At 39.0% G+C, this 21,732-nt stretch overlaps 1 protein-coding gene across 4 annotated transcripts in view; it reads left to right on the top strand.

The window, feature by feature from the left end:
• Positions 1-21,732, top strand: part of LOC105010659 (protocadherin-15) — a 226,731-nt gene that overhangs the window by 39,731 nt on the left and 165,268 nt on the right. For all 4 annotated transcript variants that reach the window (XR_004575807.1, XR_004575806.1, XM_034292761.1 and 1 more), the window contains exons 3-4: positions 11,414-11,428; positions 12,094-12,159. Coding sequence is in view for 2 of the 4 variants with exons in the window: in XM_034292761.1 (XP_034148652.1) it covers positions 11,414-11,428; positions 12,094-12,159 (81 nt within the window). In the remaining 2 variants the exon portion in view is untranslated. The remainder of the gene's footprint in view (positions 1-11,413; positions 11,429-12,093; positions 12,160-21,732) is intronic.

Genomic DNA, 21,732 nt, shown 5'->3' with positions numbered 1-21,732 from the left:
CATGTGTTATCACGCCCATATAGTTAAGACCAATCTGAACTTCAGACCTTCCCAAGTTAACATTTTCTAAAACAAATGTTGTACTTGTTTTTGTGAACCTAATTCATATTTTCGCCATTTTATGTGATACTGAACCTAGCGGTATGTATTTCCGTTATGGTTTATAGATAATGAAGTGAATATGAAATTAATATTATTATTATTGTACAGTTTTTTCCCCTTTATTTTACCAGCTATATTGACTGAGAACTCATTCTCATTTACATCAAATCCTGGAAGCGTTGCTCAGGGACAGAATACCAGATTTGATACTTTCCTGGCTATGGCGTTTGTTCTTTCAACCTTTCCATTAGCGGTCAGTTGCTCTGTCCACTTACTGGCGGCCATCTACTTCTACTGCAGCTGATTTGCTCAGTTGGACTTTGATGTGACTGTGATTATAATATTCACTCTCGGATCCGCTTTGACCCTATATACATGAAGCTGCCTTTCATTTTCCAAGTCTTAGTAGTCTGTGTTATATACACATGACTAAAAAATCCAGCAGAAACATTGCCTTTTCTGTTTCATGGTCGGCAGTGATGGAACCAGAACTTCCAGCCTTTCTGGATGCCACGTTATGCAAGCAGACTAAATACAGTGGCTGTTCATATATCTTCAGTCACTACAGACATCCTGGATGCAACACCAGGGACTGGCATGGCTGTGAATTTAGCTTGGAGTATTTTATGATGATGGTGATGATCGGTGACAATGAGGTTGGGGCAGTCTTCACGTCATCTCACTGTGTTGGCAGTTGAGGCAAACAATGTGGCTTGGTTCTCTTATCAAGATTCCACTGTCCTCACCTGGATAGAGAGGGGACAGATGACATGGACTACTAGACTAGCCTTCTTCAGAGTCAGGGCTTGATATTTATTAACAGTTTATTACAGTTGGTTACACACATTTCCCAATAATGACTTGACTTTCACAGTTCTCTTTACCAGCATGTGGCTTTGCACAACAGTTATACTCACATCGAAAATGCACTAAAACTACCAAAACACCTCCGAAATATCTCTAAATGAATTCATTCAACCATAATACTAGCAAAGGTTCTCTCACGACAAAAACACTTTGTTACTCATAATGCAATCACCTAAAAAAACTCAGGTAGCAGTACAATGTGTCTTTGTTTCATTATGAAATAACAAGCCAACAACGTATAGAATTATCTGCAGTTAATCACACAGGAATGAATCAGAAATGTTGCAATATGCTTCAATATTCATATAATATTAATTTTTGCAGACTGAAATACACTAAATGAAACTACAGTACTTCCAGTAATACAAAATGTACACTATGCATATTACGTAGGATATCGACCAATCAATATAGCTATACATTTATAGCAATACTTGGCAACTAAGTTCCTCATCCACATAACACCTTATGTCCTTCCTTGTAATTCACCTAGGAACGAATCTCTTTGCATCATTCTTTGCATCTGATCAGGTGGACATGGCTGGGTCCATGTTCACATAATGTCCCCTTTATGTATAGAATGTAATGAAGCCATGAAAAATTACCCACAGTTTTTTCCCCACATGGACTGCTGTTGTTCTAACTGTATGAGAAGTTTCGAAAAACTTATCTCTGTACTGAGAAATGCATGTAACCAATGTATACAACTGTAAAGGTCAGGATTATTTTGGAGTGCATATAGCGGTAAGGCATTATGAGATACAAGACCTACTGTAGCGTCGTGTAGCCTTGAAGAATTAATTCACTGAGAGGCAGACTGATCTCTCCATTCTCTGTCTATGATAGGGAGACTGTCCGTGTCTGCAGAAGTCATTGTTACCCATAGCAGACCTGTTAAATTAGGACCCTTCCTTACTTGAAAATGTTTTTATTTTAGGCTTGTGGTTAATGTTGAGGTTAGAATTATGTTAAGGTTTTAGACTTAGAGTTATGAGATAAGGTTATGTTTACATTTACAGTAACATTTTGTGTCCATTGCAATTGTGAATTGATGTGTTACTTGGCCTTGTTCACTGGTGTAAAAAACTACGAACATAATTGTTGTAGCTCAAGGGAGAATCAGTCTGTTGATTAGTGCTGGATCTGATCTCCTTCAATGAAAGCAAATTACTACTGCTCAAATTATAATTTTTGGATTGTCCTTGGAGTATGGCGCTAGAGTGTATAATACCTGATTACCAATTACTGAAGCATTACTGCCTCCTTAAAGTGTCCTGTTCACTCTCCTCTACTTCCACTCATTTTACTGGGAACCGACAGTAGAGAGTAGAGCTATACTGTACTGTCACCATTGGCGTAGCGTGGTGACGGCGGGCTGGGGTGCAAGGTGTCCCTACACCCCCTTCCTACCCGGGACGTCACGATGAGTTATGCACGCATGTGAAGCCGATCATGGCGTAGAACAACCTCACAGTCAGTGTCTGACTAAGATGGCCACATAGAGCCACATAACATATAATGAAAATGCCAAGCCCGGGCCCCCTACCCACCATGGGGTAGTAATGGAAGTTGTCTTAAATAGATAGCTTGCTGCAATAAATAGGCGATGAAAAGCACTATCAATTGCATTTTTATTATAATTGCATTTTATATAATGTTGCCAGAGTCCCAAACTCTTTGTTTTGGCAGCAGCGTGGAGTAACTTTCTTTTCAACACCTCCTGATGAGATTCTGGCAGTCTAATTGTCGGTCGGCGAAACGCAGATTTCTCGAGGTTGAAACGTGTCATTACGGCCAACGGACAAATGTCTCTAGTGCTTTCGGTAACTGTTCAGTTCCACGTGATCAACCATTGCCAGCACACCCTGCTCCAAATATCCTTCATGAATGAACCAGAGGTATGATCAGTCCTTCACGCTACCTCTTCTATAGGGAGCATGCATGCCAACCTGCAGTGAGAACACCAATGAAATTCTGTCTTCTGGAATTGCAAGAATGCAATCCAGCTTACTTACTCTTGTAAGTATATCAGAATCAGAAAGTTTTATTGCCAAATAAGTTTCAAAACAAACAAGGAATTTGTTCTGGCCTTCAGTGCAACAATTTATACAAAAGAACAATATTAGACTGTATTAATACATTACAAAAAAAGTAAAAATATATGTACGGTGCAAGATTTTGTCCAGTTGAAGGTTGTGCGTGTATATGGGAAGGGTTATAGATTTGTCTGGTTGAGGGTTGTGTGTGTGGGAATGGTTATAGATTTGTCCAGTTGAGCGTTTTGTGTGTGTGGGGGGGGGGCTATAGTCAATTTGGTTTTGTGGCCATGTTCATGAGGCCTAGGAAAGAAATTGTTCTTGGGGCGAGATGTTTTGGTCCTGACCTACCTCAACCTTCTGCCAGTGGGGAGGGCTCAGAATAGTCCATTTCCAGGGTGAGAGGGATCAGCTCCAATCATTGCCACTCACCTCCGCGTCCTGGAGGTGTGTAGGTGTTGTATGCATGGCAGATTGCAGCCAATCACCCTCTCTGCAGAGCAGATGAAGTACAGCCTGCACTTGTCTTTGGCAATGGCTGCAGCGTACCAGACGGTGATGGAGGAGAAACCCAGGGAGATAGGATGAAGGGCAGCTGGGCTTCACTGAAGTCCAATATCATCTTCACTGTCTTTAGGGCATTGAGCTCCAAGTTGTTCTGACTGCACCAGGACACCAGATGGATATCTCCCACCTGTATTGCTTGTCTTGGATCAGTATGTCTCCAGTGAGGTGTTGAAGATGTTGGTAAACACGGCGGAACGTTGATCTGCACTGTGCTTTAGGGCGGATGGGGAGACACCCTCAGGCCCTGCTTTTGGGGGTTATGTCTCTTGAATAGTCTGTTAACGTCCCCCTCCAGGATTGAAAGTTCCATAGTAGTGGCAGAGGTGGGGATGATTGGGATGGGTGATATTTGCTAACATTTCTGAAATGTCTTTTCGTTATAGTGTGAGGTTTGACCCTATGAGTTCTGAGATTTCTGATGCACACAATATATTTAGTCAGGAGTATTTATACTTTGATTATTACACATATTACTTGTAATAGTGATTACACTATATCAGACAGTGTGGAGAACATTATTGCCAAAGGCTTGGAACCCTACGTACTAGTAGATGTGGAACTGTTGAAATAAAAAGACAAATGGAGCAACTACTGCCCATTAAAGATACAAGTAATGTGCTTCTGGTATTTCTAAACTTTGTGTTTAGTTTAATTTAATTAAAAACCAAGCATAGCACCCGGGACTCTCAATGGAGGCAGTTTTCTTTCAAGTCAAATACTGGCTCCAAGCATCTTGTTTCCATGCTGTATTTCCAACATAAAACGAGAGATGAATTTACAGTATGCAGGTGTTCTTCAACTTAGAATTTTTTTCCTGTAAGTACTGGTTGTTTGCCATTATGAAATTAATAACTGAGCTGAGAAACTAGAATGAAGTTTTAATAGCAACGCATTGTGTGCAATTCATCTTGGTGATTTTATGATATCATTGCTTTTAACATGCATTTATTATTATATGAAAAATTATGAGTTTTTTTTATTTCATTTGAATAAAACAAAGGTTATTAGAATGATTTATATTCTCGGTTCCATATTGATCACATCAGATTATTTTTAAGTGTATTTAGACATGGTTTATATGAAGCAAGTTGTTTTGTTTCAAACGTTATTACAATAATTGGAGCAATTAGGAGTCTCCTACTTATTGACAACATTTGGCATGTCCATGCAATAATCCACTGTACAGTGTAGTCCTGGGCCCTGTATGAGTTCAAATTATAGATGTATTTTTGTCCTGGTTTGGAATAGCAAACATATTATTGACACAGTGAAAATCCTGCTGTCTGTGTGCCATTGGATGTCCAGTGTCAATTGGCTTGGTACAGTAAAGCCCCTTGTGGCACAGCAAAATATTTGGTCCCATTTGTGTGTTGGTACAAAATATATTGTTGTTCTGCATGTACAGTATGGACTCAATTGTATTCGGCAAGCGACCAAAATTAATGGACTGGCTGTTGACAAATATTGTTGTTTAGTTTAAAATCTTATTTTCATACTATAAAAAAAGTTAAATGTATTTCACTCACTGCAGTTGTTGCAAACACTATGGGCCATACTGTTCTCCAGCCATTTCAGCTTTCTTGCCCTGTTCTCTTGGTATTGATTTTCTCTGGTAATCACTCTGTATAATCGGTCCATCTCTCCTGATATATTTGTGCGTTTGTGTGGGTGTTTCTCTGATTCCACTATCCCCTGTGTCCATGTTCTGCAGTGTGTCAAAGATATCCTCCTTATATTATGACATCCTATGTTCTCTTGCCAGTTGCACAATGGTTACCCTCATCGTTTTAGTTCTTGTAACCCTTATTGAACTCGCTCCATACCTCCTGACTTCATAAAGTACTCTTTAGGATTTTCCACATACTGTAAGTGGATACATTTATAAGGAGCTTAGCCATTATTTCTGGACATACCAACTTCGACAGTAGGCTTTTCACTGCATTACCAACCTGAGGATCCTTCCTGTGGTAGGCGATTTCATTCCAGCATGACTAAGCAATGTTTACTCGTATGAATACAGAATTCCAGGGGTGGTGCAGTGATCGGGAAGCATCTCTGATATTCACTTTTAACTCCGGGAGGCCACCCGAGAGGGAAGTGTCCCAGATGGAGAATGTCAGAAAACAAACACAAACACCAAAACCCTGGAAAAGATGTAAATACAAGATTAAATATAGTGTTCTCTTCGGCTGTTTAGAGAACATGGCTCTTGAGTGTGCTCATTTTGTGCGCGTGTGTGTGTGTGTTTGTGTATGTATGTGTGTGCGTGCATGTCTTGCTACTTGTCTGCTGCAGTGTGGGCTTTGATCTCAATATGGAATCATTATCCAGCAATCCTAGGTATTGTTTTCCTCCCTGGTTGTCTCTTCTCCTCAAAGCAGGCTTTTGACATTACAGACACACGCACGGACCAATACCAGCGCACACACACACACACACACACACACACACACACACAACTATAATCTTCCTGGGGTCCTCAAAGGTGATGCACATAGGATTTATTTTGATTCTAGAATTGAAAATACAAAATGTTTCCATAAAATATAATCTGTAAACATTTCACAGTATGACTTGCTCATCAGTGTTTGGATTGGCTGTAATATGTGCCCATTCATGTGCCCGTTTTGCCCGACATTGTATTCGAAACACGGTGGTTATTTTGTGGCAGGTGCAAGCTTCAAGTGCTTCATTTAAGCCTAACGGAAGCCTTTGGCTGGAGCTGCTGTATACAAAAGCTTTCTTGTTTCTGTAGGGACTTGACTAAGTTACACCTCTTACCGGCATTTACTGTAGACACTTTTAATTCCAATGATCTGTAGTTTATTTAGAAATCAAACATGTCCTGCTTCCAGGTGATGGTAGGCAACAGAATAGCTCATCCAATTTATTAGTGCTGACGAGGCTTTATTTTTTCCCTATTTTGAATTTCAACATTTATTTGATTTGACCCTTATACAACACTCCAAATTAACATGTAGATAACAGGGCTTTCAGGAAGTGTAGGTATTGGGGCAATCAGAAACTACTACTGTGAGGATGTGAGGGGAATGATAAATATGTTAGCCACAGCCGATATCTTGGAGTTTGATGTCTGATCTTCATGAAAGCACAGTGCCATGCCCTTATTCGTACTGTCTCCATCCACTCCACTAGTCTTTTCAGTGGAGGATGTGGTACCAGTTGCAGGTAGTTAATGTGATATAAAACTAATAATGGGCCCAGTTTTTCTCTCTCTTTTTATCTAATCATATTGTTTTGACTGGGACTTATTTATTTCATTCCCATGCCACTTCTAAGTCATGCCATTTTTGTAGTCTGATATGTCTTGATTTTGTTCTTTGAGTTGATTCTGAAAACATTCAGCAACTCCTTTACTTTGTTTCATGGAACCTGGGTCATTTAAAATGGCTTCATGGAGGTTGAAGCTTTCTCTGCCTCCACTTTAACCATACAAACAATTTTCTTTTGTTTGAATGGTTTCAAATGTCAACAAAGCAATCCTTGGAGCATTGGTTTCAGAATCATTCCTATTTACATAGTTATGAAATTTGAGTGTTTAGTTCCAGAGCAGGTGCTCTGTTGAGTGTATTTTGGGGATGATGTCTCTTATTCAGTTAGTGTTTTGGTGGGCCAACAATGTGGCATTATTTTTGTTTGAGGATTTCTAGAATGTTAGTTTGGTTTTGAATGACAAACCAGTTGTCCACATCCCATCAAAGTTTCAAAATGAAGATGAGGCAAGATAATTCAATTGTCCTGTTCATTAGAATAGGACAGCCACCCACTGCTACTGTAGTTTCAGTCATACTGGACAGTTCATCAAAAGAGCTCATCATGTTGTCTTGCCTTATTGGGGAAGTTATGTACTTGGGGTCAAGTCTTTAGTTCTTCAGTGCCTGGTAAGAAGCCAAGAATATGAATGTATCCAAAGTGAGTCAGAATAGATTGCCGAATAGTGCTGATGCTCAAAATCAGATTTATTTGTTTTAAATTGGACCACTGAAGGGATGCACTGTCCTTGAAATCTAAAATAAAAGCATAAAAATTGTTCTGGAGGGCAACTTCATCTCTTCAATATGTTTATTTTCTGACATGTATCTGATACAAAACTCTTTGCACCAAATGTGATAACAGAATAAACAGTATCTGTTTACCTAATTTTCATGCATTTCAATTGGAATTAGTAATCACATATCCATAAGTGATAACTGATCACTTATCCATACACAACCCTGTATCCCAAAAAGTTTTACAAAAAAACTAGACTTGGTGCAATATCACACATTTACTTAGGTCAGTTGGCAACAGGTCAGTAACATGATGGGGTATTAAAAGATAATTCTAGAGGGGATTGGTCTGTCAGAAGTGAGGATGGGGAGGGGTTCACCACTCTGTGAAAGACTGCACGGGCAAAGAGTGCAACAATTTAAGAATAACGTTTCTCAGAGTAAAGTTGCGAGAGTTTGGGGATCATCTATGGCAGATTATATCATTAAAAGGTTCAGAGAATCTGGAAAAATGGAAGGGACAAGGCCAAAAACCAATATTGGATGGCCGTGATCTTCAGGCCCTCAGACGGCACTGCATTAAAAACAGACAAGATTCTGTAGTGGATATCACTGCATGACTGGAAAACTTTGTGTGTGAACACAGTACGTCTCTGCTTCTACAAATGCAAGTTAGAACTCTACTATGCAAAGAAGAAACCATATAAAGTTTAAACAAGATCCACAAGCTCCGCCACCTTCTCTGGGCCAAAGCTCATTTAAGATTGACTTAGGCGAAATGGAAAACTGTCATGTGGTTTGACAAATCAAAATGTGAAATTCTTTTTGGGAATCATAGATGCTGCAACCACCAGACTAAAGAGGAATGGGACTCTCCGTCTTGTTATCAGCACACAGTTCAAAAGCCAGCATAAGTGATGGTATTGGGATGCATTAGTGCACTTGGCATGGATGACTTGCACATCTGTGAAGGCCCCATTAATGCTGAACAATATATGCAGGTTTTGGAGGAACATATGCTGCCATGCAGACAATATATTTTTCAGGGAAGGCCTTGCTAATTTCAGCAAGACAATGCCAAACCACTCTGCGCGTATCACAACAGCATGGCTCCGTAGTAAAAGAGTCTTGGTAAAAGTATGACAAAATATGACAAAGGAGACCTGAACTGTTGAGTAGCTGAAATCCTATATCAAGCAAGAATGGGAAAACATTTCACTTTCAAAACTACAGCAAATGTCTCCTCAGTTCCCAAAAGTTTACAGAGTATTGTTAAAAGGAGAGGTGATGCAACTCACTGATGAATATGCCCATGTCCCAAATTTTTCCCCCAAATTGCTGGCATCAAATTCATAATGGGCATGTATTTTTCCAAAAACAATAACATTTCTCAGTTTCATCACTTGATATGTTGACGTATTATTTTCTAAAAAATATAGGGATAAATGATTTGCACATCATTGCATTCCATTTAAATTAGCATTTTACGCAGCATTCCAACATTTTTGGAAACAGGGTTGTAAGTGTACTGATTTTATTATTGTAAAAAGACATAAAATGCTAACTAAAGTATCATTGTATTAATCCCAAATATAAATACTCAATTAAAATGTCAAGTTTATTGGCCTCCATCTGAGTTAAACATTGATATGTTTCTGAGTTATGCACAAATATTACACTTAATTATTTAATAGGTTAAATGTGATGTCAAAAACTTAGATTTCCTTAGTAGTCGTCTGTAAGGCACCACTGAAAAGGAAATATGCTCAACTTTCTGTTACCAATCCATACAAATGGAACTATTTACATATTTTACCCAAATATGGGGCTAATTCATTTGCTGTAAAACCATCAAAATAGTATTTGAATTTAAGTTTCTCAAAGTAATTTATTTTCACAAGCCTAATACAATTTCCTTAAAAGTGTTAAATGGGCACTGTCGAATCCTGCCGCTAACGTTTACAAAATTGAATTTAGACAATAACACAAGTATAAGACAACTCACCGGGATGACCTTGGCCTTCAGATATTTCCCTGCTTTAGTTGTTCTGTCTGACAGGAAGTGTAGTTCCTTGCACCTCTAATTGATTTCTAATTAATTCTGATTGCTGGGAGATTGGAGGAACTCCTATAGAGGAACTCATAAACACCTTCTTCTAAACAGATTAGCTGTGCAGCAAATACTATTCCCTTTCTCCCAAATAACTCTGAATTTCAATGAGATTTGTGTTACCTAATTTATGGACCTCAGAAATATGTCAAACATAGCATACATGCAAATTACTTACCCAGTTGCATTTCAAACAAAGGTGAATCCACCTGATGTCCTAATGGACAAACATGTAATGGAATGTATTTACAAGTAATGAAAGGACTGAACGTTTAAATAGCGTGCCCCATTCAATGACATTTCATCACTAATAATCTTATGTAGCTGTGCTTAAAAAACAACAGTCATTAACATTAACAGAACATTCAAGCCTGCTGCTATTTTGCTGAGTCTTGTTCACTTTTGAACATCTCCACATTGCTGGAAGGGCTTTTGGCAATTAATATTTGATGGAAAACTATCCACCTATTCACACCTAGTGACAGGTGTTTAGTTGCGTAAGAGGAGATAAGCAACAGACGGCTATTGAGGAACCTTAGAGGGTGCTGGTGTCAGTGTCTATCTTATGACATGTAGATTGTATCGTAAAAAGACACCTGGGCTAGTAAGCAGGTCACATGTGTTCCTGAATGTGCCTTAGACAAGGACAGTGGATGCTGAATTATTCATAGTAGGAGAGTCATCTGATGCCCTGGTCAAAATTCTCCCAAGTATATTTTTATTTATTTTTTGGTAATTTCTCTTTCTCTATGGTTGTAGTTGGCACTTTTAATGATTGCTTCACTATTAAGACAATATTGGTTATCACATTTTGCTGTTTTTACTTTCATAGAGTTCAATGCCATATGAACACAAAAATCCTCCAAACCAAGTCATTTTATTATGTTTATTATTTGTATTGTCTTTTCCGCACTTTGTCTTTGCCAGTAACTAATTAATTGAGTAGAATGTACTTAATACTACTGAGTTGAGTGCTCCACCTAGAGTAGCTTCTTAAAATGCATTAACTGTAAGACGCTCTGGATAAGAGCGTCTGCTAAATGACTAAAATGTAAATGTATTATTGCATTACAATCTCACACAGGAAATCTAAGTGGTTTTGAGCCAACACACATTTCTAATTTTCCTGAACAAGCTTGTTAAAATCCGCACTTTGAGCAGAGTTTATAAACTTGCATATATAAGGAAACCAGATGAAACAGGATTGTACATTTTCTCATTATTTTGGCATGTTGCTTACCCAACATAATTGGTTTCTTTTCAATGGCAAATGTTATTTAAACATTTTAATCAACAAGCTCTTTTCAAATCAAGCTCACTTGTTTGGTGAACAAATGGTCACATCTTTGCCACATTTCTTATTCCACAATAATGTTGATTAAACAACTATTTTAGTGTTTATTTTAGTGTTTTGTACTGTGTGAATGCTGAATATAAAGTAGAATATCTCTGTTAAGCAGATGTGTTACAGAAAATATTCACTGCCAGCAGTTTAAACTGAAATGTTTTTTTTTGTGTTAGTAAGTATGGACTCAGTGTTTTAAGGCTGTTAGCTATTTTGATTCAGTAACTTTCTATTCCTTCACTCCCCTTTCCCTCCTCTAATAATTTTGCCTCTGGTATAACATCAACACTCTCCTCCAAACCAACTTCATGCTTTTCTTTTCTTACATGGTTCTTTTCTGCTATCCTTCTGGCACTACTAACACTGACCTCTACAGACTGGCAGTATGAGGGTAAGAGGGTAAACTTTTACTTTTCCTCTCTCCATCTCTCCCTGCCTCCGTTTCTGATTCTCTTTATCTCTGTCACACCACCACTCCCAACCCTCAGCATTAAGTGTTTATCGATTCCAAACAACATCACCATCTCTGTCTTTTTCTGTCATACTTTCGTCACTAAAGTGTAATGCTCTTCGTGGTCAGACTTATATCCATCAATGTAGCTCCGGAGGTGAACTTTGTCCTCATGTTGTTCCCCATGGTTGTCATTTATTGCTGTCATATATATTAATGAGTTTGTCATCCAAAACAGAAGTACCTTTATACATACCCCAAATGTTACTTAGTAAAATAGAGCTGCTAGTGGTAGACAACATAGGGACAGAATACACCATATCTATGCAAAGATTACATACATTTATATACACTCAGCTGAGTGCAAACAAGAAAATGATATGAGTAGTGAGAACATTAATTACTGTAGACCCATTTACAGATTTTCAGTTCCAGTATTTGCATCTATCATTGTGGTTTTGTGTCATTGTGAGTCAATCAGTGTGCTTCTGCCATAGAAATGATTAAGCCATTTATAACCAGTTAGGGCATTTATTTTTGCCAGCCGATAACATACAACTCTTTGTCATACTGATGTTTTTTTTATTGCTTTCTCTCTCATGCAGCATGTAAACTGTCCCGGTCAGGCCCTCCAGCTACCATAGTGACCATAGATGAAGAGAGCCCGAATGGTATGTCTTGCTTTTGTTTTTCTTTGTACTGTACCTGCGGATCAATGTATCCCATTAATACCTGTGCCTGCTGCTCAGTGTATATCCATAACAACATACTACACGTTGCTGAAGTCAAAGCACACGGTATGCTTCACATATCTCCTTAATTCACAGGACCATTTATTGAAAAACATGTACGAATTGTGCTGCCTGTGTCTCTAAATATAATTTGTTGCACACGGATGATTTTACATAAAATGCTCACTTCTAAATTATATTCCAATCCGCTCAACCAACAACAAGTAGTTTCCAACGCTATTTGCTAAAATGCAATTTTTGTGTTCCAAAAATCGAGCTGAAACACTTTAGTTGCCTGTGACACAATGCTTAAATATCTACTTCCTATGTGTTGACTTCGTCGATGGAAGGTAAGTTGTTGTGCACCCGGTCTGCGGATGTGTTGGCCGGCCTCCAGGGGAAGTTTGTGTTTTTTCAGATGGGAGGATATTTGTCATAGTGGTGTGGCAGTGGGATCCATTAGTGGGGAAATCACTCCCAACTGTAGAGGACTAGTCTACTGGGCCTGGGTGTGACTAGTGACGAGCATGTTTGTGGGACGATGCACACTTTGGGGGCCGATTTTTTTTGTGGGGCCGGGTGTGCTAAATGTTGTCTTAAATCTCCTCATTACAGGATAGGTAGCATTTAAAATAACCACGTGTAACATATTGATATGCAATAGTGTACACATCAATGCAGTCTTGTGGAGTGTTTACTTATTTATGGTTTCTGTGAGGACAGGAATGGAGCAGGTCCTTCTTGACTCACAGGAATGATACCCTTTCAGCTACACTGTACCTTGAGACATACCTGATTCACTGATTAGGAGAAATCCTCTTCTTCAATTATGTTCTGCCTCTGTTGCTCTGTCTCATCATTTGGTATCATGTCAAGATGATACCTCATGCAGACTAAACCTGTATAGTGGAGAAAACACAACAAACTCACTTCATTGAGAATGGCAAACTCAATTGAGTGTATAGCTTTGCCTATTGTGTAGACCCAGTTAAATGCAAGAAGCAAGTAAAATGTTGTCTCATAACACAAATCTGTAAAATAGTGAATCGTTTTATAGAACAAGAATTGGGTCAATATAGGGCCGGTTTCTCTTTTCGCCGGACCGCGTAAGGGGGGCCGGGTAAGAAGAGCGAATGTCTCTTACTGACTGACTGACTGGTTGATTATCCCTTGTTAAATAGCGTAGTGGTTAGAGAAGCAGACTTGTGAACTATACAGTATGTCCTGAGTTTGTATCTTCTTGCAGGCGAAGCGAAGTACGCATTGTGAATTGTTCTGTATTGACGAAAACTTTAGTGGCTGAAACTGTATACGGTTATATTGCGACTGTTTCTGGCATGGAATAGTTTATCTTCAGTCTCAATTCTTATGAGTATTCCTAGGAATTTAGTAGATACTAGTAAGCCTATTACTGGCTAACAAGCTGTTCAAACGGCCAGTGTCAAAATCAATACAGTTCATAGACGCTATTTGCAGTGGAGGTAAATTTAATAAGAAACGTTAGTCAGTTTAACACAATACTTAATGGAGTCTAGCGACTGCTGGTACATGTAATGCCGTGGCGCAGTGGTTAAACATAGTGCCTCTCATGTGGAAGACCTACGTTTGAATCTATTGAGAGCAACAACATTTATTTATTATTTCTGGTAGATTCCAGGATCCCCTCGTCTTTTCACTTGATGAAAAAGTTAGTTATAGTTATTGTATAAATGTCATTCACGGATGAAATAAAAAAGTATGTTGTTTTGCCATGAACTAAAAAAATATGTTCTTTTGCCATGAAATGAAATAGCTTTGTCAGACACGCTAGCAATTGCTCAATTCTTCACCACGGTGGAAGTGTACAGCTCCGTGGTGAGGTGGTTAACGACACCTCCTTTAACGTGGGCGACCCGGGTTCGAAACTTGATGTTGGAACTTTTTCTATTGCGGGTCAGCTGAACTAGGCTTGCCTGGTTTCTTGTTTCCTAGTCTGTGAAAATCAGTTCATTATGTTCTAGCTTCAACCATGAGAAAATCAGAGCCACCTCTGTTTGGTTGAATATAACAACATTTGGTGTCCACTCATATTACAATGCTTTGTACAAAAGATAGTTGTTTTCCAGTTTTTCTCCAACGTCAATTTAAAATCTGCTGGCCCCAGTTAGTTTGGAAAATGCTGCATTATTTTTTCACTAATGGCTTTATAAAGGTGTTTAGAATGCATAGATAACGTTGATTTCTCCCCAGGTCCCAATCACAGTAAAATGTTTCCATTAAACAAACTTTTTATGCAATTGAATTAAACACTATAAATCTATAAATGTCATTATTTCTGTATTCCATTGTTTCAAAAACGAAGTATAACTACTTAATAGAACAATACAATTTGATCCATGCTTTCAGAAACTAAATTACATAGTTTAACCACATGGACTAAAACACCCGGTAAGACATCCTAAATGTCATGACCAAGCAAGCTAACATTAGGCCATAGTATATGATTCACATCATTTTCATGCTCATCAAACAAGCCAGTGATCCCTTGTGCCCTGTGGGTGGGGGCATAGAATAGAAATGTTTCACCGTACAGTAGGATAAAGGTGATCACTCAGAATAACTTTGTAATGATTTGCAGTGACCCTTCCCTATAAAGGGACAAGTGGATCCAAACCTTGCCAGGAAAATGCCCCTCCTCCCCCAGCATAACAGAGCTTTCGGAACCCTCAGTGTAGGGGTCAAGCATTCAGGCCTGTTCTGTTCTCTTGGTGTACCCCACACATGCACTCACCCTCTTATCGAGAATATGGGGAAGGATGACTCGTCGGACCATATCACTTTTTTCCACATCTCTCTAGACCTGCGCCTATGGTTTGTGCACCACTGAACTCTCAAACAAGCATTTGTCTTTGTAATGAGGGATTTATTCACAGCAACTCTACTGTTATGTCCCTTTCTGTGTAGCTCACGACAGCTTGGGCCCATCTAATGTTAAGACTTGAGCTGAGTTGAGAATGCTTGTTGAGCATAGATGAAAGAAAATTAAGATACTGTTGTTTATAAAAGGCAAGTGTCTAAGAGGGAAGGAGCTTCCATCTGAGAAACAGGCTGTCTGCCTAAGAATGGCTCCCCGCTGCTATCAGTTCTGCAGGTTAATACAATTTAATGAGCAGTTTTCAGGTTACACGCATATCTGGGTCTGTTTAAAAATATAGTTTATTATTTCACACACACTTCACTGGCCTGTCACATCCTACTGCAGTTGCCTCCCACATCTGTGTGTGCGTGCGTGTGTGTGCGTTTAATCGCATGTGTGTGACTGTGTCTATGTGGCCGTGTGATGGTGTTGTTCTGTGAATGATGTATCCGAATTGTTTGTTTGTCAGTCTTGGGCAGGGCTTCACAATAGATAAACCTCTCATCCACCAGACCCTTATAATGATTGTCAAACTTGACTTCCCAGGCCTGGCTCTCCATATGTGTGACAGTGATACAGCCGTGAAGGATTGTCTAGGGAATGTGCTGGGCGGAGGTTACGAGAAAGTCAAGCCTACATTAAAAAAGCCCCTCTTGTCCTCTATGGAGGAGCGCTACTCCGACACACCATGTCTAATCCCCCTCATAAAACACTAATTTACCTGGGAGATAGGTCTCTTCTGGCTGTTTTTTTTTTATTTATCTGGCTGTGATGAAAGTGCCCAGGTCTGGGGCTCCTGTAATATAATTTAACAAAAGGACCCCATCTTTATTGACCAAAGAGATTATCATTCTAAATGTGTTCCATCTCTTCCTCCTGTCACACTCTGGCCATACAAATGACACATAATAAGTTTCAATCTCCTTTGCATTCCTTTTTATATTAATTTATGTTGGTCATCAGGAAAAGAAACAGAACAATCACCAGTCCTTTCCTTTGCACAGTTCAGAAAATATAGCAACACTGTAGGTGGCATTATATGTGCCTTCCCATAGTGCTGTTCATCCTGTTGTCAAAATGTCTATTTTTAATACTTAATAACAACCTTGATGACATAGTCTGCAGGACATACAGTTTTATAATACTGTTTTAAATGGTTCTTATGTCACTGAATGAGTTGACAGTATCACAAAACCTAACTATTCACAATGTTTCAGAGGAACATGGAAATTGGAAACAGATGTGTACTTATGAGACAATTACCCACTCTGAGTTAAACAAATTGGATCATATCCAGATGCATATAATTATACAAAATAATAATAATAATAATAATAATAATTATGAAAATGTAAAAAAAAAATCCCCAGAAAGGCAAAACATTGTTTTAAAACAATGTTGGTTCACATTGTTAAAAATGTTGGTGAGGAGAATACTTTCCACCATTTTGGAGAAACCTGTAAGAACTGGATTAAATGGCTACATTGGTTAGTACCAAAAGGGTGCTCTGCCAATACGTACACGAAGTTCCACTTCATTCTGTTTACATTCCCCTTGATTAAACCATTTAATGATAGCTTTAGTGATCTGAAAGATATAAAGAACAAAATGGTGGATGCTCAGCATAAACGTTAAGAAGCAACAACATGTTTGGACCAGCTTATTGCCAGCTGCTTGCTGGTACACACTTCTTTTAAAGAAACATAGTTAGTTTAGACAATTTAGTATATATTTAGGACATTGTTGGTATGGCCCGGTGGAATTTCAACTACATTCCTAGTGCACCACTGTGGGAAAATATTAAGTTGTTACATGTCTGCTTATGTTTGTGTGTCTGTGTCTCAACCCATCATCGCAAGACTTACGTGCATACTGTATGCAACTATTCTGGAAAACGTGATTATGTTCAATATGAAACAAATTGTTTATGTTCAATATCAACATATTGAACCAGTGCTACTGGTCCTTTATTGGACTCACAATTTTGTTCCTTGTCAGCACATGAGAAGTGCTGTTTACCATCAGAAGCCAGGTGCGAGGGGTAGTTATGAACGTATTCATAATTAAATAGAGTGGCTGTTTACTTGGGCGCAGTGGTTGAGTTTGTGTGGAGATTGCGTTTCCACAACTGACTTTCAGTCTGATGGTAGTGAGTTTGAGTCCATCGATAGGTAAGGCATTTTTTTCGGGGGGGAGTCGTGTTTAGAGAGGCGTTTTTCTGTCTTACCCTGAGCCCTATGGCTACATAAGTGGTATACATTCCAAAAATACACCCGTCCACAACCTGAGCATAGTCACTAATCTGTCTAAACCAACAGTTTGTCATTGACATGCACACATACATTCTTTGCGTATTGGAAATGTATTTTAAAATTTGAAGAAAGAAATTAGTATACAGGACATCATTCTTCTTGAAAGAAATTGACATTGTGTACATGCCCTCAAGGAGCAGATGAATGCAATGAATGCTGATGGGGTTGATGAGGGTTAACGTGAGGGTTAGAGTAATGGTTATGTTTAGGATTTAATGTACTGGACAGGATCACGTTATCGGTAGCTCCTTCTGCATGCCACCTCAGCCCTCTTCCGGTTTCAAATGCAATTTGAATCTGTTTTACAAAAACCTGTGATTCTGTGCCTGGCTAAACCCTTCTACACAATCAAAGGATGACTTTATTCTAAAAGTCTGTCCAGCCTGCGGTAGTCTTTTCCCACTGCTGACAGACACCCACCAAACTTTAGCAATTATTCTCAGCAGATAACTAGCTAACTGGCCACTCAAATCTGCTAGTGTTAGCTAGATAATTTGACAAGCTACAGGTGGAATAATAAAGCTTACTCTGCTGCACACACTGTATATTTTAACATCCTTAATTATAGATGGCTCAATCTCTCTCTCACACACCCACACACACACACACGCACACGTGCACACACATGCCAAAGTCCTTTTCCATGCTACAAGGGAGCTCCGTTTTGAGGAACCAAAGACAAGTAGCTATGGTTGTAGAATAATGACAATAGGCTGTGTTACAAGTACACTATGTTATCTGGGAGATTTATACAAATCCCTTTTTCAGTAATGCAACCAGTCGGAGACTTTTACTTCTTTTCAATATCAGTTCTTAAGGAGCAGTTTCCCAATGATGCGTGGATTCCTGCCCAATGATGTATCTGTGCTAGTGGGGATATTGGAACATGGTCATTGTTAAACTATAAATTCATCATTCCAGACATTACCTGTCTCTCGCATTCAGATACAGATGGACAGACAGACAGACAGACAGAGAGAAAGGCAATCATTTTTTGATTTTGATAGAGTGCTAGTAGCAGCAGCAGCAGAAGCCTTCAGGCTTATGATGTGGATATTGTAGTATTGAAGATAAAGTTACATTGCCGAAGCCCTAATTAACTCCGTACCATCACATCTAAGCCAACATATCACATACTCATATATCAATGAAAACTGTACATCCTAGGAATTCCGTTAAAAGAGAACTAATGAAGACACTGAGACAGCAGTGAGGACCAATCAAGAGAGTGACAGGAAGTTACATATAGCAGAGATATTGAGTGGAATTCGAGAGACAGGATGAGCAGGATGAAAGACTGACTCATTGACTGAGCTGGTTGTACAACAGCAGAAGCGAATTAAGCTAACTATAAATGAGCTGTGCATTTGTTGGCATGTCTCTGTCTTTTAAAAGTTGACTCCATTTTCACCCCAATTTTGTGATATGCAGTTTGTGATTTAGGCCCTGCGTCTTTGCAGGAACTCCCTGCGTACCTGGGACAGTGTATGTTGAGATACGGCATTTGTGTTCCCGGAAACATCCAATGCTTTTTTGGATATCTAGCTGCTTGCTCAACCAGCGATCTTATACCAGAATTGGAAAAAACGCCCTCTCCTGCCTTCAACCTCTGTTGACCTCGAATGCCTCCTAGACACCACAAGGAGTCATTAAAGACTGATGAAGCAACGCAACCGTATTCGATTACTTACCCTCCAAACCCTGAACGATGCAGGCCGATTCTACCACCCTCCGAGAGACTCCTGGACTAATACACAAACAGAATTCCAACCTTGACATTCATTTTTTCTTTACAAAACCCTGATTTGTATCAACTGTAGCCTGGTGGCCACTTGTCCCCTGTATACTTAAGGTGACAGTTCCCAGGTAGTAAGGGGAAAAAAGGATAAAGTTATACTGAATATACTGTTTTGAGATGACTTAGAACTGATACATTATGAGTGGGATAATTCAGTCCGAAGTATAACTTCCCATTCATAAATTGTGGGATACCATACATCTTTTGCAGTCAGTGTGCAAAATCTTCCGATATGTATCGAAGAAGACTCGAGATGCTAGATTTTCTTGTTGTATAAACGTGCCGATATCAATAGTTCCAAGATAGCCTGTGCCACATTTTCAATAGAGCCCTCCAGAGGCCAAAATCCTGTGTTGTATGTCTCGAACATGCTTGTGTAATTTTAAACACTATGGAAATGATTATGCAATCACTCTCTCGTAATGCAAACAAGCCCAAACTCCAACTAGCCTGATTAAAAACACATACATTCATGAAAGCTATAGATGAAATCTGCTAGTCTTAATACCAGCTCCCTTAGTCTTTAGTCCCATAGGTTGCGTCGGCCTGGGTAGAACTCTGCCCGCTCTTCACAGGAACAATGACAGCAGCTGAAGAGCAACATTTATGTTGAATAGTTAGCCTGAACTAACAAATGCCAATCAGCTAATGTAAAGCAAGTACAGACTAGGTTCCATGAATAGAGTGAGATGAAACACAATACAAGAGCTGAGCGACCAAAGTACTGGGGTTCCAGAAAGTAACTGTCATTCATTCTCTTGACAGGCCTCTTCTTTTATATGAAAGCTTTCGGAAAGTGAGGAATACTGACAAAATGTAGATACAATATCCTGAGATGCAGTTTCAGAATTGTTTCTATGTTGTTTATTGTTCACACAGTATAATGGCCTTGTTTTTTTAAAGGACCGTGGATTGTTTTGGTAAATTTATCTCTAGCATTCATTCCAACCTTTTTATCTCTTTCTCACATTTTTTAATAGGCTCACATTGATCTGAAGTTACAGCATAAGGACATTAATGATAAAAAAAAAACTTTTTATTCCTATGTTAGTGATGTTATATTGGTCTTGTGTGGGTTTAGGACGGTTGTATTTCTGTGACATGCCTTTATTTTTTTTCTATGAGAAGGTTTTGGTATTCTAGTGTCGTCTGTCTGTGATTCAGACGATGATATCTCTGGCGGCAGTGCATGCATAAATGCCTTGCAGCAGAGAAGAGAGAGAGAGAGAGATGGGGGAGATGGATTGTATGTGTTAGCATGTGCTTGCATGACTGCATGTGTGTAGGTTTATGTTCCTTGATGAGGGTGCATGTTTCTGCATTAAAAGAAATCCATATGTTATGATTTTTATTTATACAGAGAATCAAACTGAGACCTTGGTCTTTTTTACAGCTGAGCCCTTAGTTACAAAAAATATAAACATATATTAAAATCATTGAGAAATATTTAAAACACAATTATAAAAAAAAAAAAAAACATTCACATTGATGAACAGAATGGTCACTTTTCGGGCATTTGAATTGCCCTGTAGACACCAAAATGTTCCACGAGTAAGGGGCACACAATACAAAATCAGGTTTCCCTAACTCATACTAGTCCTGTGGCACTCTATGATGGATCAGTCTTGGGGGTTTGATAACTGCTGATTTTCCAATTTATTTTTGGTGTTAAGATAGTTTTGGAATATTTTGCATGAATACCGTATGTACAAAGATCAACCAATGTCAGGCCCTCCTCTGAGCCAGAGAGTCCAAGCCAAAAAGAAGTGTGTGTGAATGTTCATACCATTAATAAAACAAAATTCTCCATGAATACATGTTTGCATTTAGTACTGAGGCATGCATATTGCACATTGCATTTTCCAGGACTTACAGTGGGGAGAACAAGTATTTGATACACTGTCAATTTTGCAGGATTTCCTACTTACAAAGCATGTAGAGGTCTGTAATTTTTATCATGGGTACACTTCAACTGTGAGAAACGGAATCTAAAACAAAAAATAACATTGTATGATTTTTTTATAATTAATTTGCATTTTATTGCATGACATAAGTATTTGATCACCTACCAACCAGTAAGAATTCCGTCTCTCACAGACCTGTTCGTTTTTCTTTAAGAAGCCTTCCTGTTCTCCCCTCATTACCTGTATTAACTGCACCTGTTTGAACTTGTCACCTGTATAAAAGACACCTGTCCACACACTCAATCAAACAGACTCCAACCTCTCCACAATGGCCAAGACCAGAGAGCTGTGTAAGGACATCAGGGATAAAATTGTAGACCTGCACAAGGCTGGGATGGGCTACAGTACAATAGGCAAGCAGCTTGATCAGAAGGCATCAACTGTTGGTGCAATTATTAGAAAATGTAAGAAGTTCAAGATGACGGTCAATCTCCCTCGGTCTGGGGCTCCATGCAAGATCTCACCTCGTGGGGCATGAATGATCATGAGGAAGGTGAGGGATCAGCCCAGAACTACACGGCAGGACCTGGTCAATGACCTGAA

The sequence above is a fragment of the Esox lucius genome, chromosome 6, assembly GCF_011004845.1.
Source record: "Esox lucius isolate fEsoLuc1 chromosome 6, fEsoLuc1.pri, whole genome shotgun sequence".
Taxonomy (NCBI): Eukaryota; Metazoa; Chordata; class Actinopteri; order Esociformes; family Esocidae; genus Esox; species Esox lucius.
Note: the sequence above shows the minus strand (reverse complement) of the source record. Positions and strands in the feature narration are given on the sequence as shown.